This window comes from Anastrepha ludens, chromosome 4, assembly GCF_028408465.1.
Source record: "Anastrepha ludens isolate Willacy chromosome 4, idAnaLude1.1, whole genome shotgun sequence".
In the NCBI taxonomy this organism is placed as follows: domain Eukaryota; kingdom Metazoa; phylum Arthropoda; class Insecta; order Diptera; family Tephritidae; genus Anastrepha; species Anastrepha ludens.
This window is the reverse complement of record NC_071500.1, coordinates 76,754,451-76,771,433: the sequence shown is the minus strand read 5'-3', so window position 1 is coordinate 76,771,433 and position 16,983 is coordinate 76,754,451. Positions and strand designations below refer to the sequence as shown.

At 35.9% G+C, this 16,983-nt stretch overlaps 1 protein-coding gene across 1 annotated transcript; it reads left to right on the top strand.

Annotated features, from left to right (window-relative positions):
• Positions 1 to 5,032: 5,032 nt before the first annotated feature.
• Positions 5,033 to 16,632, top strand: LOC128861698 (fork head domain-containing protein L1). The gene is made up of 3 exons (XM_054100023.1): positions 5,033 to 5,591; positions 15,711 to 15,966; positions 16,031 to 16,632. Exons 1-3 carry the CDS (start codon positions 5,266 to 5,268, stop codon positions 16,580 to 16,582), a joined length of 1,134 nt encoding a protein of 377 aa, XP_053955998.1. The 5' UTR covers positions 5,033 to 5,265; the 3' UTR covers positions 16,583 to 16,632.
• Positions 16,633 to 16,983: the final 351 nt, after the last annotated feature.

The following is a 16,983-nucleotide window of genomic DNA, read 5'->3' as shown; positions in this document are numbered from 1 at the left end:
GATGAAGTCGAAAGTTGAAATATCGATATGGCTAACGATGTTAACGTAATTTCCCATAGCAAGCGCGTTGTCAGTATTGTCGAAAACGACGTCCTTGTTAATATGCCGATGCAATCGATATGTACATGGTTCGGCTCTCGAAGTGTAACCAATTAAAAAGGCCATAAATTTAATTTGGAAAATTACTTTTATTCAATGCAAAGTAAAAAATGTGTGAAAATAATACAAAATAGCCGAAGGCCTTAGCAGCCAGTGCTTGTTCCTTTTTTTTTCTTACCTTTAAGTGGAATAATTATTTATAATTATTACTCTTTTCAATAAATAAATAAGAATCAGTTTACTTTTGCTCGATATGACCACCTTTTGCCTTGACTATGGCATTGAGACGGTTCAGAATCGAAGCGCCAGCTGCCCGAATGTGACTTGCAGGTATTTTGGCACACTCGCGGAGAATGGCTTTTTTCAGCGCCTCGAGCCCGGTGAATCTTTTAGTTCGGACTTTGCTCTCGAAAATGGCCCAAAGAGAATAATCCATCGGATTCGGGTCTGGTGATTTTGAGAACCATTGTGTGGACGTTATGAAGTTCGGAACGTTGTTTTTTAGCCATTCTTGGTTCACTAGAGCTTTGTGAGACGGTGCGAGTCCTATTGAAACGTCCATGGTCTACCACCAAAATGTTTGTCTGGCCATGCTTCAAAGCAACCTCCAGAATACTTTACCGATAATATTTCGCGTTCCAAACCCTTATCCTGGTGGCCAATCGATGACTCAAATTCTCGTATGAACGGCCGGTAAATAAACACTATCGTTTTGGGAGTTTATGAATTGGTCAATTTGAAAAATTTTCTCGTTAGAAAACACAATGTTCGGAAATTGACCGCTTTCGACCAAGAGAAGCAACTCCTTCGCTCTCTCAAGTCTGACTTGTTGCTGCTTTGGTAGAGATCATGCGCCTTTTGGTTTTTCATTTTTATTAAGACGTTTTTTCCGTATTCCTCGAGTAGTCTCGCTTTATCAGTGCAAATGCTGGCTGGGCAAATAAGCAGAATCGAATGCTAGTAAACATTTGCTTTATGACGATAAAATTCCTGCTTGCACTATTTTGGCCTCAAGTGAATGCCAGCCCTCACGCACATGTACATATGTACTTGTAGCGTAAAAGTTTAGATTCCATGTGCTTTCGTACATTTAATGATTTCTTTTACTGTAATTAAAATCAAAGCGTATTGCATTAGCGCACTTTGATGCGGTTGCAACGCTCCAACTTCACAACAAACTTCGTTGCCTCAATGTCTGGTACGATCAAAACCAGCAACTATTTTACGTAGGGCAGGCAGAAGGCAAGGGACGAATAATCGTAATTGGTTCTGAATGAGCTTGTGATGATCATTTGTTTAGGAAAAAACTTAATTATTATTTTATTTGTTTACAAATGCAATTTTATGCTTTCAAAATATTTACGATCATGAACTGCCACCAACGAATATCAAAGCGTTGCACCCAGCGGGAACTTTAAGTACTAGGGTTGTCATTTTTTATTTTAAAACGAAATTTAAGTCCACGAATTTCTTCGAATACCGTATTATATATAATTTTTAATATGTGATTAAACTTGGTGAATTATAAATAAATAAAAAACGTGATTTTTTCCACATAAAGTTAATTTATCGTTTCGAAAATTTGTTTTAATATTAAAATGTCAAATATGTACGATTAAGTGTGTGAGACACTGCATATATATAAGTACATGCATATACATATTTGTATATTATTTGTATATAGTAAATAGTATATATTTATAATTAAATATAAATATATATAATTGGCGCGTACACCCTTTTTGGGTGTTCGACCGAGCTCATCCTCCTATTTGTGGCGTGAGTCTTGATGTTCTTTTACAAATGGAGCGGCCGCCGGTCGCCCCTCGGCAGACAATGGCCATGAAAAAGCTCCTCATAAAAAAATCTGCCGTTCGAAGTCAGCTTAAAACTGTAGGCCCCTGCATTATTATATACAGTATATATTATATTTACTTTTAACTATTGAATAATAACTTCGTTTTGATTTATGGCAAAGCTATTTTGATAAATTTTTTAAATCTAATGCCGTTTTTGAAAAATGTTGAAAGCTGGACCACCCTATTGAGCACACAACCGCCTGCCTTAAATATGTATGTATGTATATAACCATGCACTTAACCACACAAGCCGTATGACCTCATAGTAATGATTAATTTGAAATTACTAACACATTTGAAATTACTGATTACTAAGCCAGTATATGATAAACTAGTTATTGTTCCATCCTAGGCTATAGATTTCTCAAATCACAATTAAAATATAGTTAAGAAAAAATTGTGTTCTCGAGTTTAGTTTAAATGTAAACCATAATTCAGAACAAAAACCGCACAAAATTTCTCAAGGATGTATGCGCCAATAATTATTGTATTTGAATACTTTTCGTGCATGACATGGCGGCATGGAGAAACTGGCAACAATTGTGTCGTCGTATCAACTTTTTTGTTTACATTTCATTTTTCTTGCTTGTTACTCCCTGATTTTTAGTAATGTATGCAGTTTCGGCGGTAAGAAAAAAGCTGAACTTGGCCCACTCATTTCACAAGTATTCAAACACTCATCCCATGGTGAAAAGCATTCAGAGGAGTGGTCAATATCAGACCGTTAACCGGCTCTCAGGGATTTTGACGGAATCAGCTGATTGGCTGACGTAACCGGAAGAACTGAGATGATGAAGTGATATACAACAAATTAAACTTAACTTTCGTACATGTTTTGTTGTTGATATACAAGTGCATACATATGTGTATACAAATTCATGTATGTGTAAGTATATATTTATATGCATAATATGAAATAAAAGATTTGATCATTTTAATATTATTACATATGTGGTTTGAATTTACTATAAGCGCCAATTATGCACATGCATTTATAAGTTACGTAAACTAAGTCTAGATTAACTGAAATTTAAAGAGAACTATTGTGAAAAAAATTAATCGATTTTTTTTTATTTATTTTATTTTAAGCAAATTTTTTTTCTTCGATTTTTAAAGAGTTCAGCTTCCTGGAAACAGTCCCCTCGAAGGATAATAACAATGCCCTTAAGGATATTATTTTTTCTTACAAATTGTTAGCACTATAATTTCAAGCAGTTTCTGAACTATAAATGGTTTTTAAGCCAAGCGGTGACGCTTGTAAGAGTGTCCATCCACACATATTTATGTATGTATGTGTGCGTTGCAACCTTCCACATAAAATCCCTAATTCCCAAGCATGCATACATATAATATTGATAAGTCACTTCGCAGGGCATGGCATGCATATCCACATACGAGTATATTTGGCTGTAGTTCCTGCAGAGCATACCGACTGAATGTGCGATTTTAACGAGCTGCACCACAGCAGGCATTGCAATATCTTTTCTTTCATGTTTTTTCCCGGGTATTCTATGTATCTCTGGCAAAGTTGAGGTATGCGTTGAATAGTTTAGATAATTTCGAGTACTTTGCGGCCTATTGACGTAATTTTACGACAACATTAACTCGATCATCAAAAATCGAACTGTAACCATATGCAAATGCAATGCACTCAATACATGCATCCATATGTACCTACCGATAAACTGGGATGTGCACATATACAAATACGAGTATGTGTATGTATGCAGGTTTCTCCATTTGTAAATACTTAAGTACATATGTGCATATGTGTATGCGTATATGAGGGTTTTTAGGCTTTTAGTGTTAATGAGTGCAATGTTGATGTGATGTGGTTGAATTAGACGGGTGCTGCACTAATTTAGCTCCTTGCTTATAGCTACTAAATGACGAGAGCATTCAATAGTCTTTTGTAGGTCGCTTATTTATTTAGCAAACAAATCATTTATTGGTGGGAGTAGCAACAAAAAATGCAAACTGCATACGCACAAAAAATTTATAGACTGCTTAGCAAATAGAAACAGCTATGATAGCTAACAGCAGCAACAAAAAGGAAAATATGGTCATTCTTACCCTGCAGGGAAAAAATCAAACTACTCAGCAGACGTTCTAGTTCCAGAACTGGTATTTAATGAAAGAAGTCAGCTAGTTCGAAAATGATTTGAATTGTGCCCGTTTAGGAAGTAACAAATATTCTTCTACAAAATAAGAATAATTCGAACGTTAAGTATGCACGCAGTGATGGTTAGATGAATATGCGCGTGAATCTAAGAAGTGAATCTTAAAAATACAAATTATCTTTAAAGAGTATTTAAATGAAAGACAAAATTTAATTAAGTAACAGAATTTAGGTTTAAATTTCATGCAAACATAGGTGTAATGTTTCGATTGATAATGAAATATATTTTAACCCCTCGTTTATTAATTTTTATTTACTTTTTGAACTCTTCCATAACTAGTAATTTTCGCCGCGAAATTCTCGCTCGAATTTTCTGTTTCTATTGTATGCAATGTACCATATTTATCTGCCATATTAACTGGCATAATGCTGATTCGTTAGTTGGCAATTCAAATTTCGTAAGTCATAGCCATCTTAAAAATACCAGCTGCTAGCATTCAAAAAAGATAAAAAATTAACTAATTCATCAGCAGTGCAGACGGGTAGGGGAATGCTTTTAAACTAATAGGATTGACTGCAGGGTATTTCCATATACCAATACATTCACGTGCAAACACATTATGACTTGTGTGCGCATGTTCATTTGCATAAATATACATACATACATATGTTCAAGCATATGCAGTATGTGAGAAGTGCTCCCACACTCTCCAATTTAATATCACTTTGCTAAGAATCTCTGGTGCCGTCATGAGGATCGCTTTCCAACCATTGTTTTTCTAAGAGATACGTACACATGTACATATACACATATCCATACATACTTAAATAATGAGTTGGATGAGGGGAGTAATTTTCTTATAGTGTACGCGCACATTTTTCCAACTCCTCCAAGATGATGGCGGCAATACGTTGCGCTCAGACAATCTGAAGCAGATCATCTCCTATTCATAATGTAATTTTCCTGCGCCTCTTGATACATTTTACCGTTTTCTTAAAACAACCCGCCGCATTATCGTTTTGATCGCACATCATAACACAACGTGTCGGAATATTCGTGTTTTGGATATAATATGTCCGTTCACATGTACATGAAAATAACAATCGTTAATAAATAATTATTTGCACACCGCCAGCAAATCTATATAGTGATACAAAAAGTTCTAAACTTAATAAGAAGTGAAAGTGATGCTGCCCTCACCGTATTATCCGACAGGCACAGCAATGAATGAGCTGCATTTAGGACATCCTGAGTATTTGTGTGCAAACAGCCCGTCGGTAGCTGCTTTGTTGTCAAATAACAATGTTGCGGCCGCCGCTTATTACTATCAACAACTGAATCCTTTCCTACGGATAAACAACAATTTCTGGTCGATGCCATTATCTTTCCTACAAAGTTCACATCGTCCGGAAAAGCCTCCATTTTCCTATATTGCTCTGATCGCGATGGCTATAAGCAGCGCTCCTAATCAGCGACTTACATTAAGTGGCATCTATAAATTCATCATGGAAAAGTAATTAAAATAAAGTGAATAGTAATTTTTGGTGCAAGACAGGTTTGATCCAAAAAGCTCTTTAGCTGTCTGTGTACACATAATCAGTAAAAGCCATATTTTAGTATTGAAGAATAACTAAAGTTGAAAAATTAATGAATATAATCATTTTGGGTGGTTTGAACACAAACTGAGTGGAGGATGTTGTTGGGCCACGTGTTGGAAATCCAAAATATCATCAAACTTCTAACAACATTAGCGCAATGATAATGTTCAACCAAAAAACCTTAAAAGCAAGTTAATTTGACGAATATTTTAGGTTAGCGGTTCTCAAATTTATTGGACGTTGAAACCTTTTCGAAGAGATAAACATTTGATGAACATATAAAATAATCAAAAACTGGTTTCACGTGTGTAGAATTCTTCATTATTAATAATATTAACTGACTTTAACATTTGCACCTAATGGAAGGGAAGAAATTGTTTTACATTTTTTATCGATTGATTGATGTCAGGCTTGATAAAATAAAGGTGAAGTCGTAAATTCTCAGCGATGGAGTGTGTGATGTTCACCCGCTTGTGCAATGCTAAAACTTACAAAAAATAATGCCCCGTGGCCTCTTTATTCAGTTTGGTTCGTGTGTATCATAGTTGTATGGCTTTTCAATAACACAGTGTAATAATAATCACACCTAGAATCTTATCGTTATGTGAACAAGTGCGCGTGGGTATAAAAAAGTATATTTTTCATTAAAAATTATTTTTCTTTATTTATATTTAAAAATATTTATGGCATGAAAGAAACTGACACCAAAAAAGGAACTACTCTACCCTAAAACCTAAAAAATACAAATTTCAATGAAAAACCATAAAAAAAACAAAAGATACCATATAGTAGCTGTAATTTACTTCATAGCACACAGAGAGATGGCGTGCGTCTTGATGTTGCCCCACAAATGGAAGCACCTACAGTTTCAAGCCGACTCTGAACGGCAGATATTTTTTACGAGGAGCTTTTTCATGGCAGAAATACACTCGGAGGTTTGCCATTGTCTGCCGAGGGGCGACCGCTATTAGAAAAACCGTTTTCTTAATTTTGATGTTTATTTTTTATCGACACTATTCTGTGGTTTTATTTATTACTGGAAGCCATGGAGCTTGACGCCGTCGTATCACTATTTTGTTCGGAAATTGCGGCATCGCGGTGTGTTGTTCTTTTGAACTTTTCACAGAAAGTTATATAGGGTTACCTAATAAGAGGTGTTTATATTCAAAGAAAAATGCTTTTTTTTAATAAAAATGATGGGATGTTTATTTCATTATAAAGAGGAAGGTATGCCGTTAACAGTGGAAAATAACATCAGGCAAATGACCACCACGACTACGCTTACAGAACAATATCCTTTTCATGAAATTTTCCATAATCGATAGCCTCACGAATTCCATCTTTGAGGTCTTGAATCGACCCTGCTGTTGGCGTAGACCTTCTCTTTCATGTGGCCCCAAAGAAAAAACTCACAAGGTGTTAAATCACAAGATCTCGGTGGCCAATTGTGATCACCTCTTCGGGATATAACACGGTCCGGAAACTTTTCCCATAAGAGATCAATGGTTTCATTTCTTGTGTGGCACGTAGCGCCGTCTTGTTGAAAATAAACATTGTCCAGGTCAATACCATCCAATTCCGGCCAGAAAAAATCATTAATCATCTCTCGGTAGCGCAATCCATTCATTAATAACACCTGTTATTGGAAAACCCTGTATTACAACACCGTTAATCAATAACAGAACATCAATAACACCTCCCTAATCAATAATTTGATTGTACAATATGGAAAACAGAGTAATATTATCGCGCAATACAAGGCCTATAAACTATTAATACTAACTAATACGATCAACTCATTTCTCTCTTTTCACTCTACTTCCACCAGTGGCTTTATTACGGTAGGTTTTAACTAAAAATGTACCAGCATAGGAGGACTCCATTTGCCCTGGTATAATTTTCCATTTTCGCCGTAGACATTTTTACATCGCCATAGATAATTGGTTTATCTTATTCTTATTTAATAAATTTCATCCTGCAGTTTGTGTACCGTTGTTCAGAAAATGTGTAAATAATTATTAGTTGGCTGTTACATGTGAATCGTAAGAAATAGTTACAAAATAAAAGGTAAAGGTTTTTATAGCAATAGAAGTTAATTTAATTTCCTTGTACTTAATATCCATCATATCTTCATCAATAAGATCAAAGACTTATACCGGGAATGAGCGAAAAAGGACCTCAAATTAAGAAATTGCTAAAAAAGTCAACCGCCATAGCAACACTATAAAAATTTTCCTAAAATATCCTAGTAATTACAACACAAACGTAGTGGCAGGAAAATCAATACCGAAGTTTGTTTTCAACGGAGATTGAAATAATTTTGATTTTCTCCAATTATGGTTCGAATCTCGGTGAAAGCAAAATTAATAAAAACATTTTTCTAATAGCGGTCGCCCCTCGACAAGCAATGGCAAACCTCCGAGTGTATTTCTGCCATGAAAAAGTCGGCTTGAGACTGTAGGTCCCTCCATTTGTGGAACAACATCAAAACGCACACCACAAATAGGAGGAGGAGCTCGGCCAAACACCCAAAAAGGGTGTACGCGCCAATTATATACATATATATATACATAAAAAACATACACTCAGATTTCCATTAGCTGCAATAACCTCCTCCATCTAAGTTCGGAAACGATTGCATGTCCGAATCGAATGCTCCTTATTCATATTGATCATAACGGTCTTAATTTCGTACGTAATAATCCATAATGAAAGCGTTCTGATCGAACAACTCTGTTCTCGTGTTTGTTCCGACATAAACTGTCTTCTGCGCATAACGTAGGATTTATTCCGAAGATCTTCTTGTACAACTCGACGCTTAAGACACTCAGAAATATTGAGCTCCCTCGCAAGGGCCCTCATTGATTTTGAAGTGTCCTCATAAATAATCTCTTGCACTTATTGAATAGATTTGGCAGAACGTTTCTCGTGTTTTTTGCGTTTTGTAACAGATGCTTCCAATTTACTACGAGCCTTATGAACGAATGAACGAGTGCACTTAAGAAAATTAGAGATTTCGAAATCAGTGTGATTTGCACATATAGCGACGATAACTGCACGTCTCTTCATTTCTTGTGTTAAGTTGTAGTCCTCCATGTCTTATCTGAAAAACAGCAAAAACAAAAATAATGGTTTCCTCGACTACCTTTAATAAAATTGTTATATTTATTTTAATTTAGAAGGCCTTTCTATTAGTTGAACTCCGTGAGGGCACTAAAGGTCCTTAATATAATTTATCGACGAACCGATATCAATTAATATATGGAGCTCCCGATCGTTTGGGGCTTGCTTTGTAATACTGTTTGTAATACGAATTTTTAGAAAGAGTTTTCGTATCGCTTATTAAATTTTAGTATAGTAGAGTTCAAGATTGGTGGGTAGGTAGGTGGAATGGTTGAAGTACTACTCTTGCGCTCCCCAAGTATCACTGAAGCGCAATTTTCATACCATTATGAGTTCTCCAACAGGAAGATATCTACAGCCAGCCAGAGCTGTTGATATAATGGAGAAGATTGATGGTATTTAGGTTAGCGCACAGCCCCTGGTTAAGAAAGGACCACCCAGTAACCTTAATCGTCTAGCTGTAAAATTCGAACATTTACATGGTAGCCTTAGTTTTTCCGCGTGAATGCCAATCGTCCAATGGCCGTTAAACACAACTACGAGTTTGTAATTGAATGGCGGGAGTTCCCAGAACTTTCTAAGTCCTATTGTACTGGGGCCAAAGGGTTTTCGAAATAGCACATGAAGAAATGGAGCTCCATCTTTTCTGCGCTCTCTGAGAAATATTTTGTGCAATTCTCCTTTAACACAATTCAGCAACAATTTCATTTCTGTCTATGCTCCTATGTCTTGGATCTGCTAATTTGGATCTGCACCATGATGTCGTCTGAGCCTTGATCCCGGCTTGATTATCGGAGAAAATGATAATATCTCCCTCGCTCCCACGTTTCCTAAGCATTCAGTATCTTGCAGTGTATGATTGAAGTTGAATTTTTATAAATTCTTTCCCTGACGGTGTTATACATTTTCTCCATATAAAAAAAAGTCCTGCATTCGTAAACAATTTTACGTTTATACTCAATAAATTATGCAGAAAATGAATAGGTTCCGAAACATAATTTATCATATTCCTTCGAAAGCTCGCAATATACTTATATAACTGGTTACTGTTAACATTTCGTTTTTTAATACTAAAATGAGACCACTCAAAAATTGTGCATCCTGTATGCAAATACACCCCAAATCATAATGCGGCCATTAATCAAATGGTAAAAATTATGTCAAAAAACTTTTGTTTACCTGTATTTTTACTTGACCAATGACATCTCTGTTATGTAAAGGATTCCAAACAAGTTGCTGACTACCTTATTTTTAAACATTATCACTAAATTTGTACAACTTACAAGCTTTATTATAACTCACAGACCAGACGAACTTCCTCCCGCCAAAATTTATTTAAAATTAATAAATCACTTTTTGAGTTCTGTTGTGATCAAGGTCTTTTATTTGCACGGAATATAAAAAGGTTGAAGGAATCACATGTCATGGGAATCGTGAGTTTAAGAACTCCGTCGGGTAATTGGCTGCTTCGCCTGAATTAGTCAGGCGAAGGTCGAATCCCAATGAGTGAATTGATATAATTGCAACTACATACTTTGAAGTAATTTCAACTACTGACACAAACGAAGCTGGACCACAAACATTGACCAAAAGCAAGGGAATGAAAGCATTAACGTTTTTTCGTATGCAAATTATAAATTCATCAAAGTGTGTCAGTATCAGACATTAGAATTGGTTGGTCCTGCGCTCGACACCATTTTTTCAATAACGCATCCCATGTATAAAAGCGCGACATTTCAATGGAATCCGCCAAATCGCCTTTTTGTAGCTCACGTAATGACGCAATTGATACCGTCATTGCCACCAAAAACAGTAATTCCTTGTTCACGTAATTAATTGACAAACTTAGTTAATGTAAGAAGACGCTTAATTCTGTCGCAAGACAGAACAGGCTTATACTTATGTGGGTTCCAGGACACTCCGGTGTCCAAGGAAATGAAATTGCCGATGAATCGAAATCAGAAAACTGTCAAACTTTCTACTAAAACTTAAAAGGAAAGACGTTCGGTTGATGGTCGGTATTATTACAGGACACAACCCATGGGGTCAGCATATGACCACCATTGGAATCATGGAGGACCCGATGTGCATGTCTTGCTTCAAGGAGGCGTACAGCACTGAGCACTTGTCCTGCCTTTGCTAGAGCAAGGCTACGAATTTTGTGTTCGGATGTCGTGAGAATGAGTAATGAATGAATGAATGAGGTCTGCACTTGGACCTAATGCTATTTTGTGCCGTGAGAATGAGTAATATTCGATCTCTAAAATTGGAGGATATTTATAGATTTGCCAAAGAATCTGAAAAATTCTCTCGGTACTAACTACCTTTGTCTATCTTTCTCTGATACTTTTCTCCTTTCCTCCTTGACTATCTACCCTCTTTCCAGAGCTCTAAATACAATGGGATTTTTAGCCTGAGTGCTTTAGGAGCCACCAAATCTCTTGGTGATCGACCTTTTCAAAATTTCAGTTAATTGATTTGATAGAGTTGCAGAGTTCTGCACTGCAGTGCAACAGCATAGTTGAAGAGGACACCATCCAGCTATTGTCGACGACAATATTATTTCCTTTTCCCTTCCCTTTTAATGTTTGCTCTCGGGAGACCGACGCTGATAAAAGGGGCATCCATCGTTTCTGGATATATATTAGTATCAACGAGCAAACCGATACTTGTGGATATCAATATTGTGGTAATTACTGTTCAATAAAAATTAGCAAAAATGATTTTCAAGTAAACGTTGATCAAGTAAAGGTGTGCTCGGATTGTGGATGTGTGTGTTATATACAATATTTTGATAGCTCTAGCCTTTTCATATTTATTATTTAAGCTTTAGCTTCAATATATAAGTAATATAATTATATGCAAAGTATATTTGTACTTAACGCCAGAACAACACTTCGAAATTGTATTAATATACTTTGAAAAAAAATCTGTTCGGGAAGTACATAAAGCGAAATGTTGAAGAAGACGCCGAAATGTCCATTCGTCATCGTTCTCAACTTGTTGGCCTTGTCCTTCGACTACGTGGAAAATTTTACGTAAGGTTTTTGTCTTACGTTCCTATAAAATACAGCTCGTGCAAGAATCGCAGCCAAATGACCATCGTTTGCGTCGCATTCTTGCTAATTGCATAGTCAAAAATTGGACTGATCGAATAAACCATGTCACTCGTAGCCGCGGCAGTCATACGTCGGATGTCATATTTAAAAAATAAATGCCATCAAATTATCTACCAAATTATATATTAATAAAAAAATTCGATCCAACAATATTTTTGTCTAATATTATCTTTCTAAGTTCTCAAGTTTTAAAAAAGCACCCGATATATCAACTTTTGATCGTACCTTTTACAGGGTTTTCATTTGTTTCGCTGTTAAAGGTTTTTAAGGGTTGTTTTACTTTTTCAACACACTTTTATTAGGACGGGTTGTATGTATGTATGTAACGGAATCTTTGAGCTTAATTTTCACTGACTTCTAAAAACCTGATCGACTTGAAATTTTGCACACCTATCAAGGACCGATGACAATGCAATAATTTGATAAAAGTTTTCCATTATCCTTATTAGGATTGCCAGGATTAATATTTTCTTTTTTTTACTGTGGGCAAAAAGTAAGGTGAATTTGGTTGTAAAATGAAAAATCTTTATTTATTCTTGTAAATCAGTTTCTCAGGCTCCCTCCACGAAATAAGTTCTTAATCCCGATTACTTCTTTATCACGGCCGATAACTGCATAGCTTTAGACTCACAGTCGATAAGAAAGGAATTAAATATAACACGAATATATCGAATCATTTATTCACTGACTGCAATGATAACAATAATTTTCATTCATAATAAAAAAAAATAGTTTAAAGAAACTAAAAAAATCGCTTTTTTGCTAATCGAACTAAAAAGTAGAAAATAAAAAATAGTTTAAAAAAACTATATTAAAAAACACGCTTTTATTGCTAATCGAACTAAAAAGTAGAAAATAAATTTTAATGACAAAGGGACCTATAATGAAGTAATAGCAAATCGAACGATCAGTCATAGTCAACTACCTCAGAACAGAATTATAACAAAAATCAAGATACAAATAGAGTAATTCAAATTAGAGTTAAAAGCGTGGGATGCTTGATATAGTAAATATTACAATCATTCTATTGGCAACTACCTATGTACAGAAGGTTATGAAAGTGAAGCAAAATGCATCCCACGCTTTTAACTCTAATTTGAATTACTCTATTTGTATCTTAATTTTTGTTATAATTCTGTTCTGAGGTAGTTGACTATGACTGATCGTTCGATTTGCTATTACTTCATTATAGGTCCCTTTGTCATTAAAATTTATTTTCTACTTTTTAGTTCGATTAGCAATAAAAGCGAGTTTTTTAGTTTTTTTAAACTATTTTTTTTTTCAACTGCTGTCCATCATTTAAAGTTTTAGTTGCACTAAAACTCATGATTTTCGACAACCACACCTTTTACAATAGCATTTTTTAAGCGTGATAAGAGAGTTATGGATAGTTCAAAGAGAAAAGGATTTCCAAACTGGTGAGATATTAACGATATTATTGTATAAATTTAAGACCCGTTTCATAAGATGGAGAAGGAGCTTTGTCAACATTTGATATAAATCCGTTCCAGTCCTGGAGTTTTATCTTTTATTAGTATTTACTTGAGATTCAAGCTCATTGGTGATCTATTTTCGTTTTTTTTTTTGTGCATGCGTGTAAGAATTATGCGTGAAATTTAATAAACAATTTTCCATGAGTGTCAGCGAAAAAATTGCCCTTCCCAGGGCTTACTAAACTCTATAGTTTTCTCCTTTTATTTTTCTTCGAAATATTCCATTTAACTTTCTCTTAGTAAAAGAAGAATGCTAGAAAAAGTGTTTTTGAAGTGGCTTTGGTTTAGCTATCTGAAATATGCCAACGTGAGCTGCAAACTGGTTGATTGTGGTACTTTATTCTTTATTTATATTTTAATACTTGAAGTAGGCTAGCATTGAGAAAAACCATTGTACTTAGCTTTAATTAATGATTTTTCAATACTTACATTTCAACCCCCTCTAAACTCCTTTTTTAACGAACTTTCATCATACAAGTTTTGAGAAAAGGTCGAAATACCCATTTATGTAGGTAAAAGTTTAAAATTTACTGGCGAATAATTTTCGTTGAATTCTTTTACAAAGGGTGGTTAAGTTTCTAGGGCCGCTGTTGATTTTGAATAAAATACAATTTTTTTAGAAAATTATTGTCATTTCTCTTTATTATGATAATATTGGTACAGCTCAATTACGTATGGAATAAAATATCGGCCAAATGGCCTCGGTGGCACACCTTCATCCGATTGTCCAAATTTTCGATGACGCTGAGGCGTAATTAAGGTTCTATGCCGTTAATGTGCGGAATTATCTCATCCTTTAGCTCTTGAATTGTTGCTGGCTTATCGACGTACACCTTTTCTTTCAAATAACCCCAAAGAAAGAAGTCCAACCGTGTCAAATCACATGATCTTGGCGGCCAATTGACATCGCCGCGACGTGAGATTATTCGGTGTGGCAAGTGGCACCTTCCTGTTGAAACCACATATCGTTCACATCCATACCTTTCAATTCGGGCCATAAAAAGTTCGTTATCATTTCACGATAGCGAACACTATTCACAGTAACAGCCTGACCGGCCTCATTTTGGAAAAAATACGGCCCAATGATGCCGCCGGCCCATAAACCGCACCAATCAGTCACTCTTTGTGGGTGCATTGTTTTTTCGGCAATCACTCTTGGATTATCATTCGCCCAAATGCGGCAATTCTGCTTATTGACGAATTCACTGAGGTGAAAATGTGTCTCATCACTGAAGATGATTTTCTTCGAAAAGTGCGCGATATGAATTTTGATTTGAACGCCCGTTTTCTTAATAAACCTGAATAACTTTAACGCGTTGCTCGATTGTGTATCTTTCCATGGTTCAAATGAAATGCAGAAAAAAACTTGACGTTTAGGTGTAGTGCACATTCAACATCGGCCCTTGGAATTTTACCACCCTTTATAAGTCTGCGGCCAGAAATTACATTTAATTTCGTTTCAGAGAAAATTTTTTTGCTAAACTATACGCGCTTTCTCCTAAAATTATAACCCTGCGTAAGAAAATTCAGATGATCTGGACTAGTATTGTCTATGGCAAGTTGATGCCGGAGATATCCTCTTCCATAGTTATTGCGCTTGCTTGTGTTGAGTAGCCAGTGTTGGACAGTGTAAGTATCATATTATAGGGGACGTACGCAATTGTTACACCAATTTTTAATATATTTCAAATTTTGGTACAAGATGGCCGAAAGCCACACCAGTACCTAAATTGTGGTGTGTTCGTTTGTAACACGCCTTAGTTGCAGATTTCCTCCTCTAATAATATTTATAGCTTTTTGGAGAGTACTGATGAGAAGTGTTACTTAAATATAAAGTAAAAATGTTTGGTGCAATGAAATGCTAACAAATTTTTGTTATGTAACTTATGGCTTATCCGCCAAGAAATTCTCGCTTAGTACTTCAAATTTTGGTGCAACGCTTATCAATGGCTTTGAGTGATATTTTTCTTATCAATACTCACTCACATAGTGGGGTGAAACATATAACTTCTGACTGTAATGACGGGGAATTACCAAAAGTTTTGCATATATTTCGATGACCACTAAATAAAACTCATCCAAACTTAGTACACATATTGCTCCGCACCTCATCTATATCTAACGGAAGCATTATTGAGCTTTATCCCAGCTGTATAGCTTTAGCTATAACTCTCATTGTCTATGACAATGAGTCAGCCCAAAATACTTTACTAGAATATTAAACCTTGGTGGTTTCATTAGAAAAATCATATCATCTCTGTATTATAACTAACTTTTTAAATATCATTTGAATCCTTAGATTCCCGTATTACCGAGAAAATAAGCAAGGATGGCAGAATTCGATACGTCACAACCTCTCATTGAATGATTGTTTTGTAAAGGTGCCACGTGACAAGAATACCATTGATGATAATGACAGCTCCGGCAAAGGGAGTTATTGGATGTTGGATGCTTCAGCTAATGATATGTTTGAGCAAGGCAATTATCGTCGGCGACGCACCAGACGCCAAAGGCATTGCATGAGAAGTTCAAGCAGCTCTGAAGACGGCTACCAAGTAAGTAGATTAAATATGACTAATTACAAAAAAAAAGGTTAAATTACTTTTTCTACTATAACAGATTGAGAAAAATCAAGTATACGAAGGCACGATTGAGGAATCTCAGTCCACATCTCAAAACGACCTCAATATATTATGCAACAAACACTCTGCACCGATGCCTTTAAACTACTCCGATCGCATCACAGAACTACACAGACAGTATCTGGCTTCGATTGCGCCGTTTAATATACTCTTTCGGAATGACCCACCATCGGTAAACAACGGCTCAGCATTACCAACGCCACAACTTAGCACGCAGCATGACCCACCTTTGCCACATGTATCGACAATAATGCTACCACTTAGTACAAGTCTGGATGCCAGCAGAAATTCATTTCGGGATTTGGACGGCTTCGATCTAACGGGTGGTGCCTATTCCAACAGTAATAGTTCAGTGGACAGCACACGACAAGCAAACTCGTTCTCACCCAGTGCCTTTACACCAATCACTCCAGCTCGAAATAACCCAACTCTGCTGCAAATGACCCAGCCGACGCAGCCACATGTGCAATCACAACCAAAGATGCTAGCATCTGCATTCACTATCGAGAACATCATAAAGAAAGACTGAGGGACAAATCAAAGATAGCTAATACCCAATATGTAACTTATAAAGTCGTAGTTAAAATCATATATGTAAAGAGATTATGTGATATCAATAAAATAAAATAGAAAAAGTATTCTATATGTATATAGGCATAAATATGAAATATGTATAATTTGGCTGTTTTTATGTGTATGTGTGCACATAACTACTACCCTGTAGGGAAGGTCTGAGCTAGCAAAACAAATTTCTACGTCACAATATTTCGCCACTTACGAACGGCTAAACTTCATGAGCGAGTGGCCACATCTGTCTTCAGAATATGAAAAGTAGAGGCCTCTGATACAGTAAGTGCCCATTTACACAGGGAAACATTTGGAAGGGAAACATTTTGTGTGCGGGAGAAGGACGGCCGCGGAAGAGAGAAG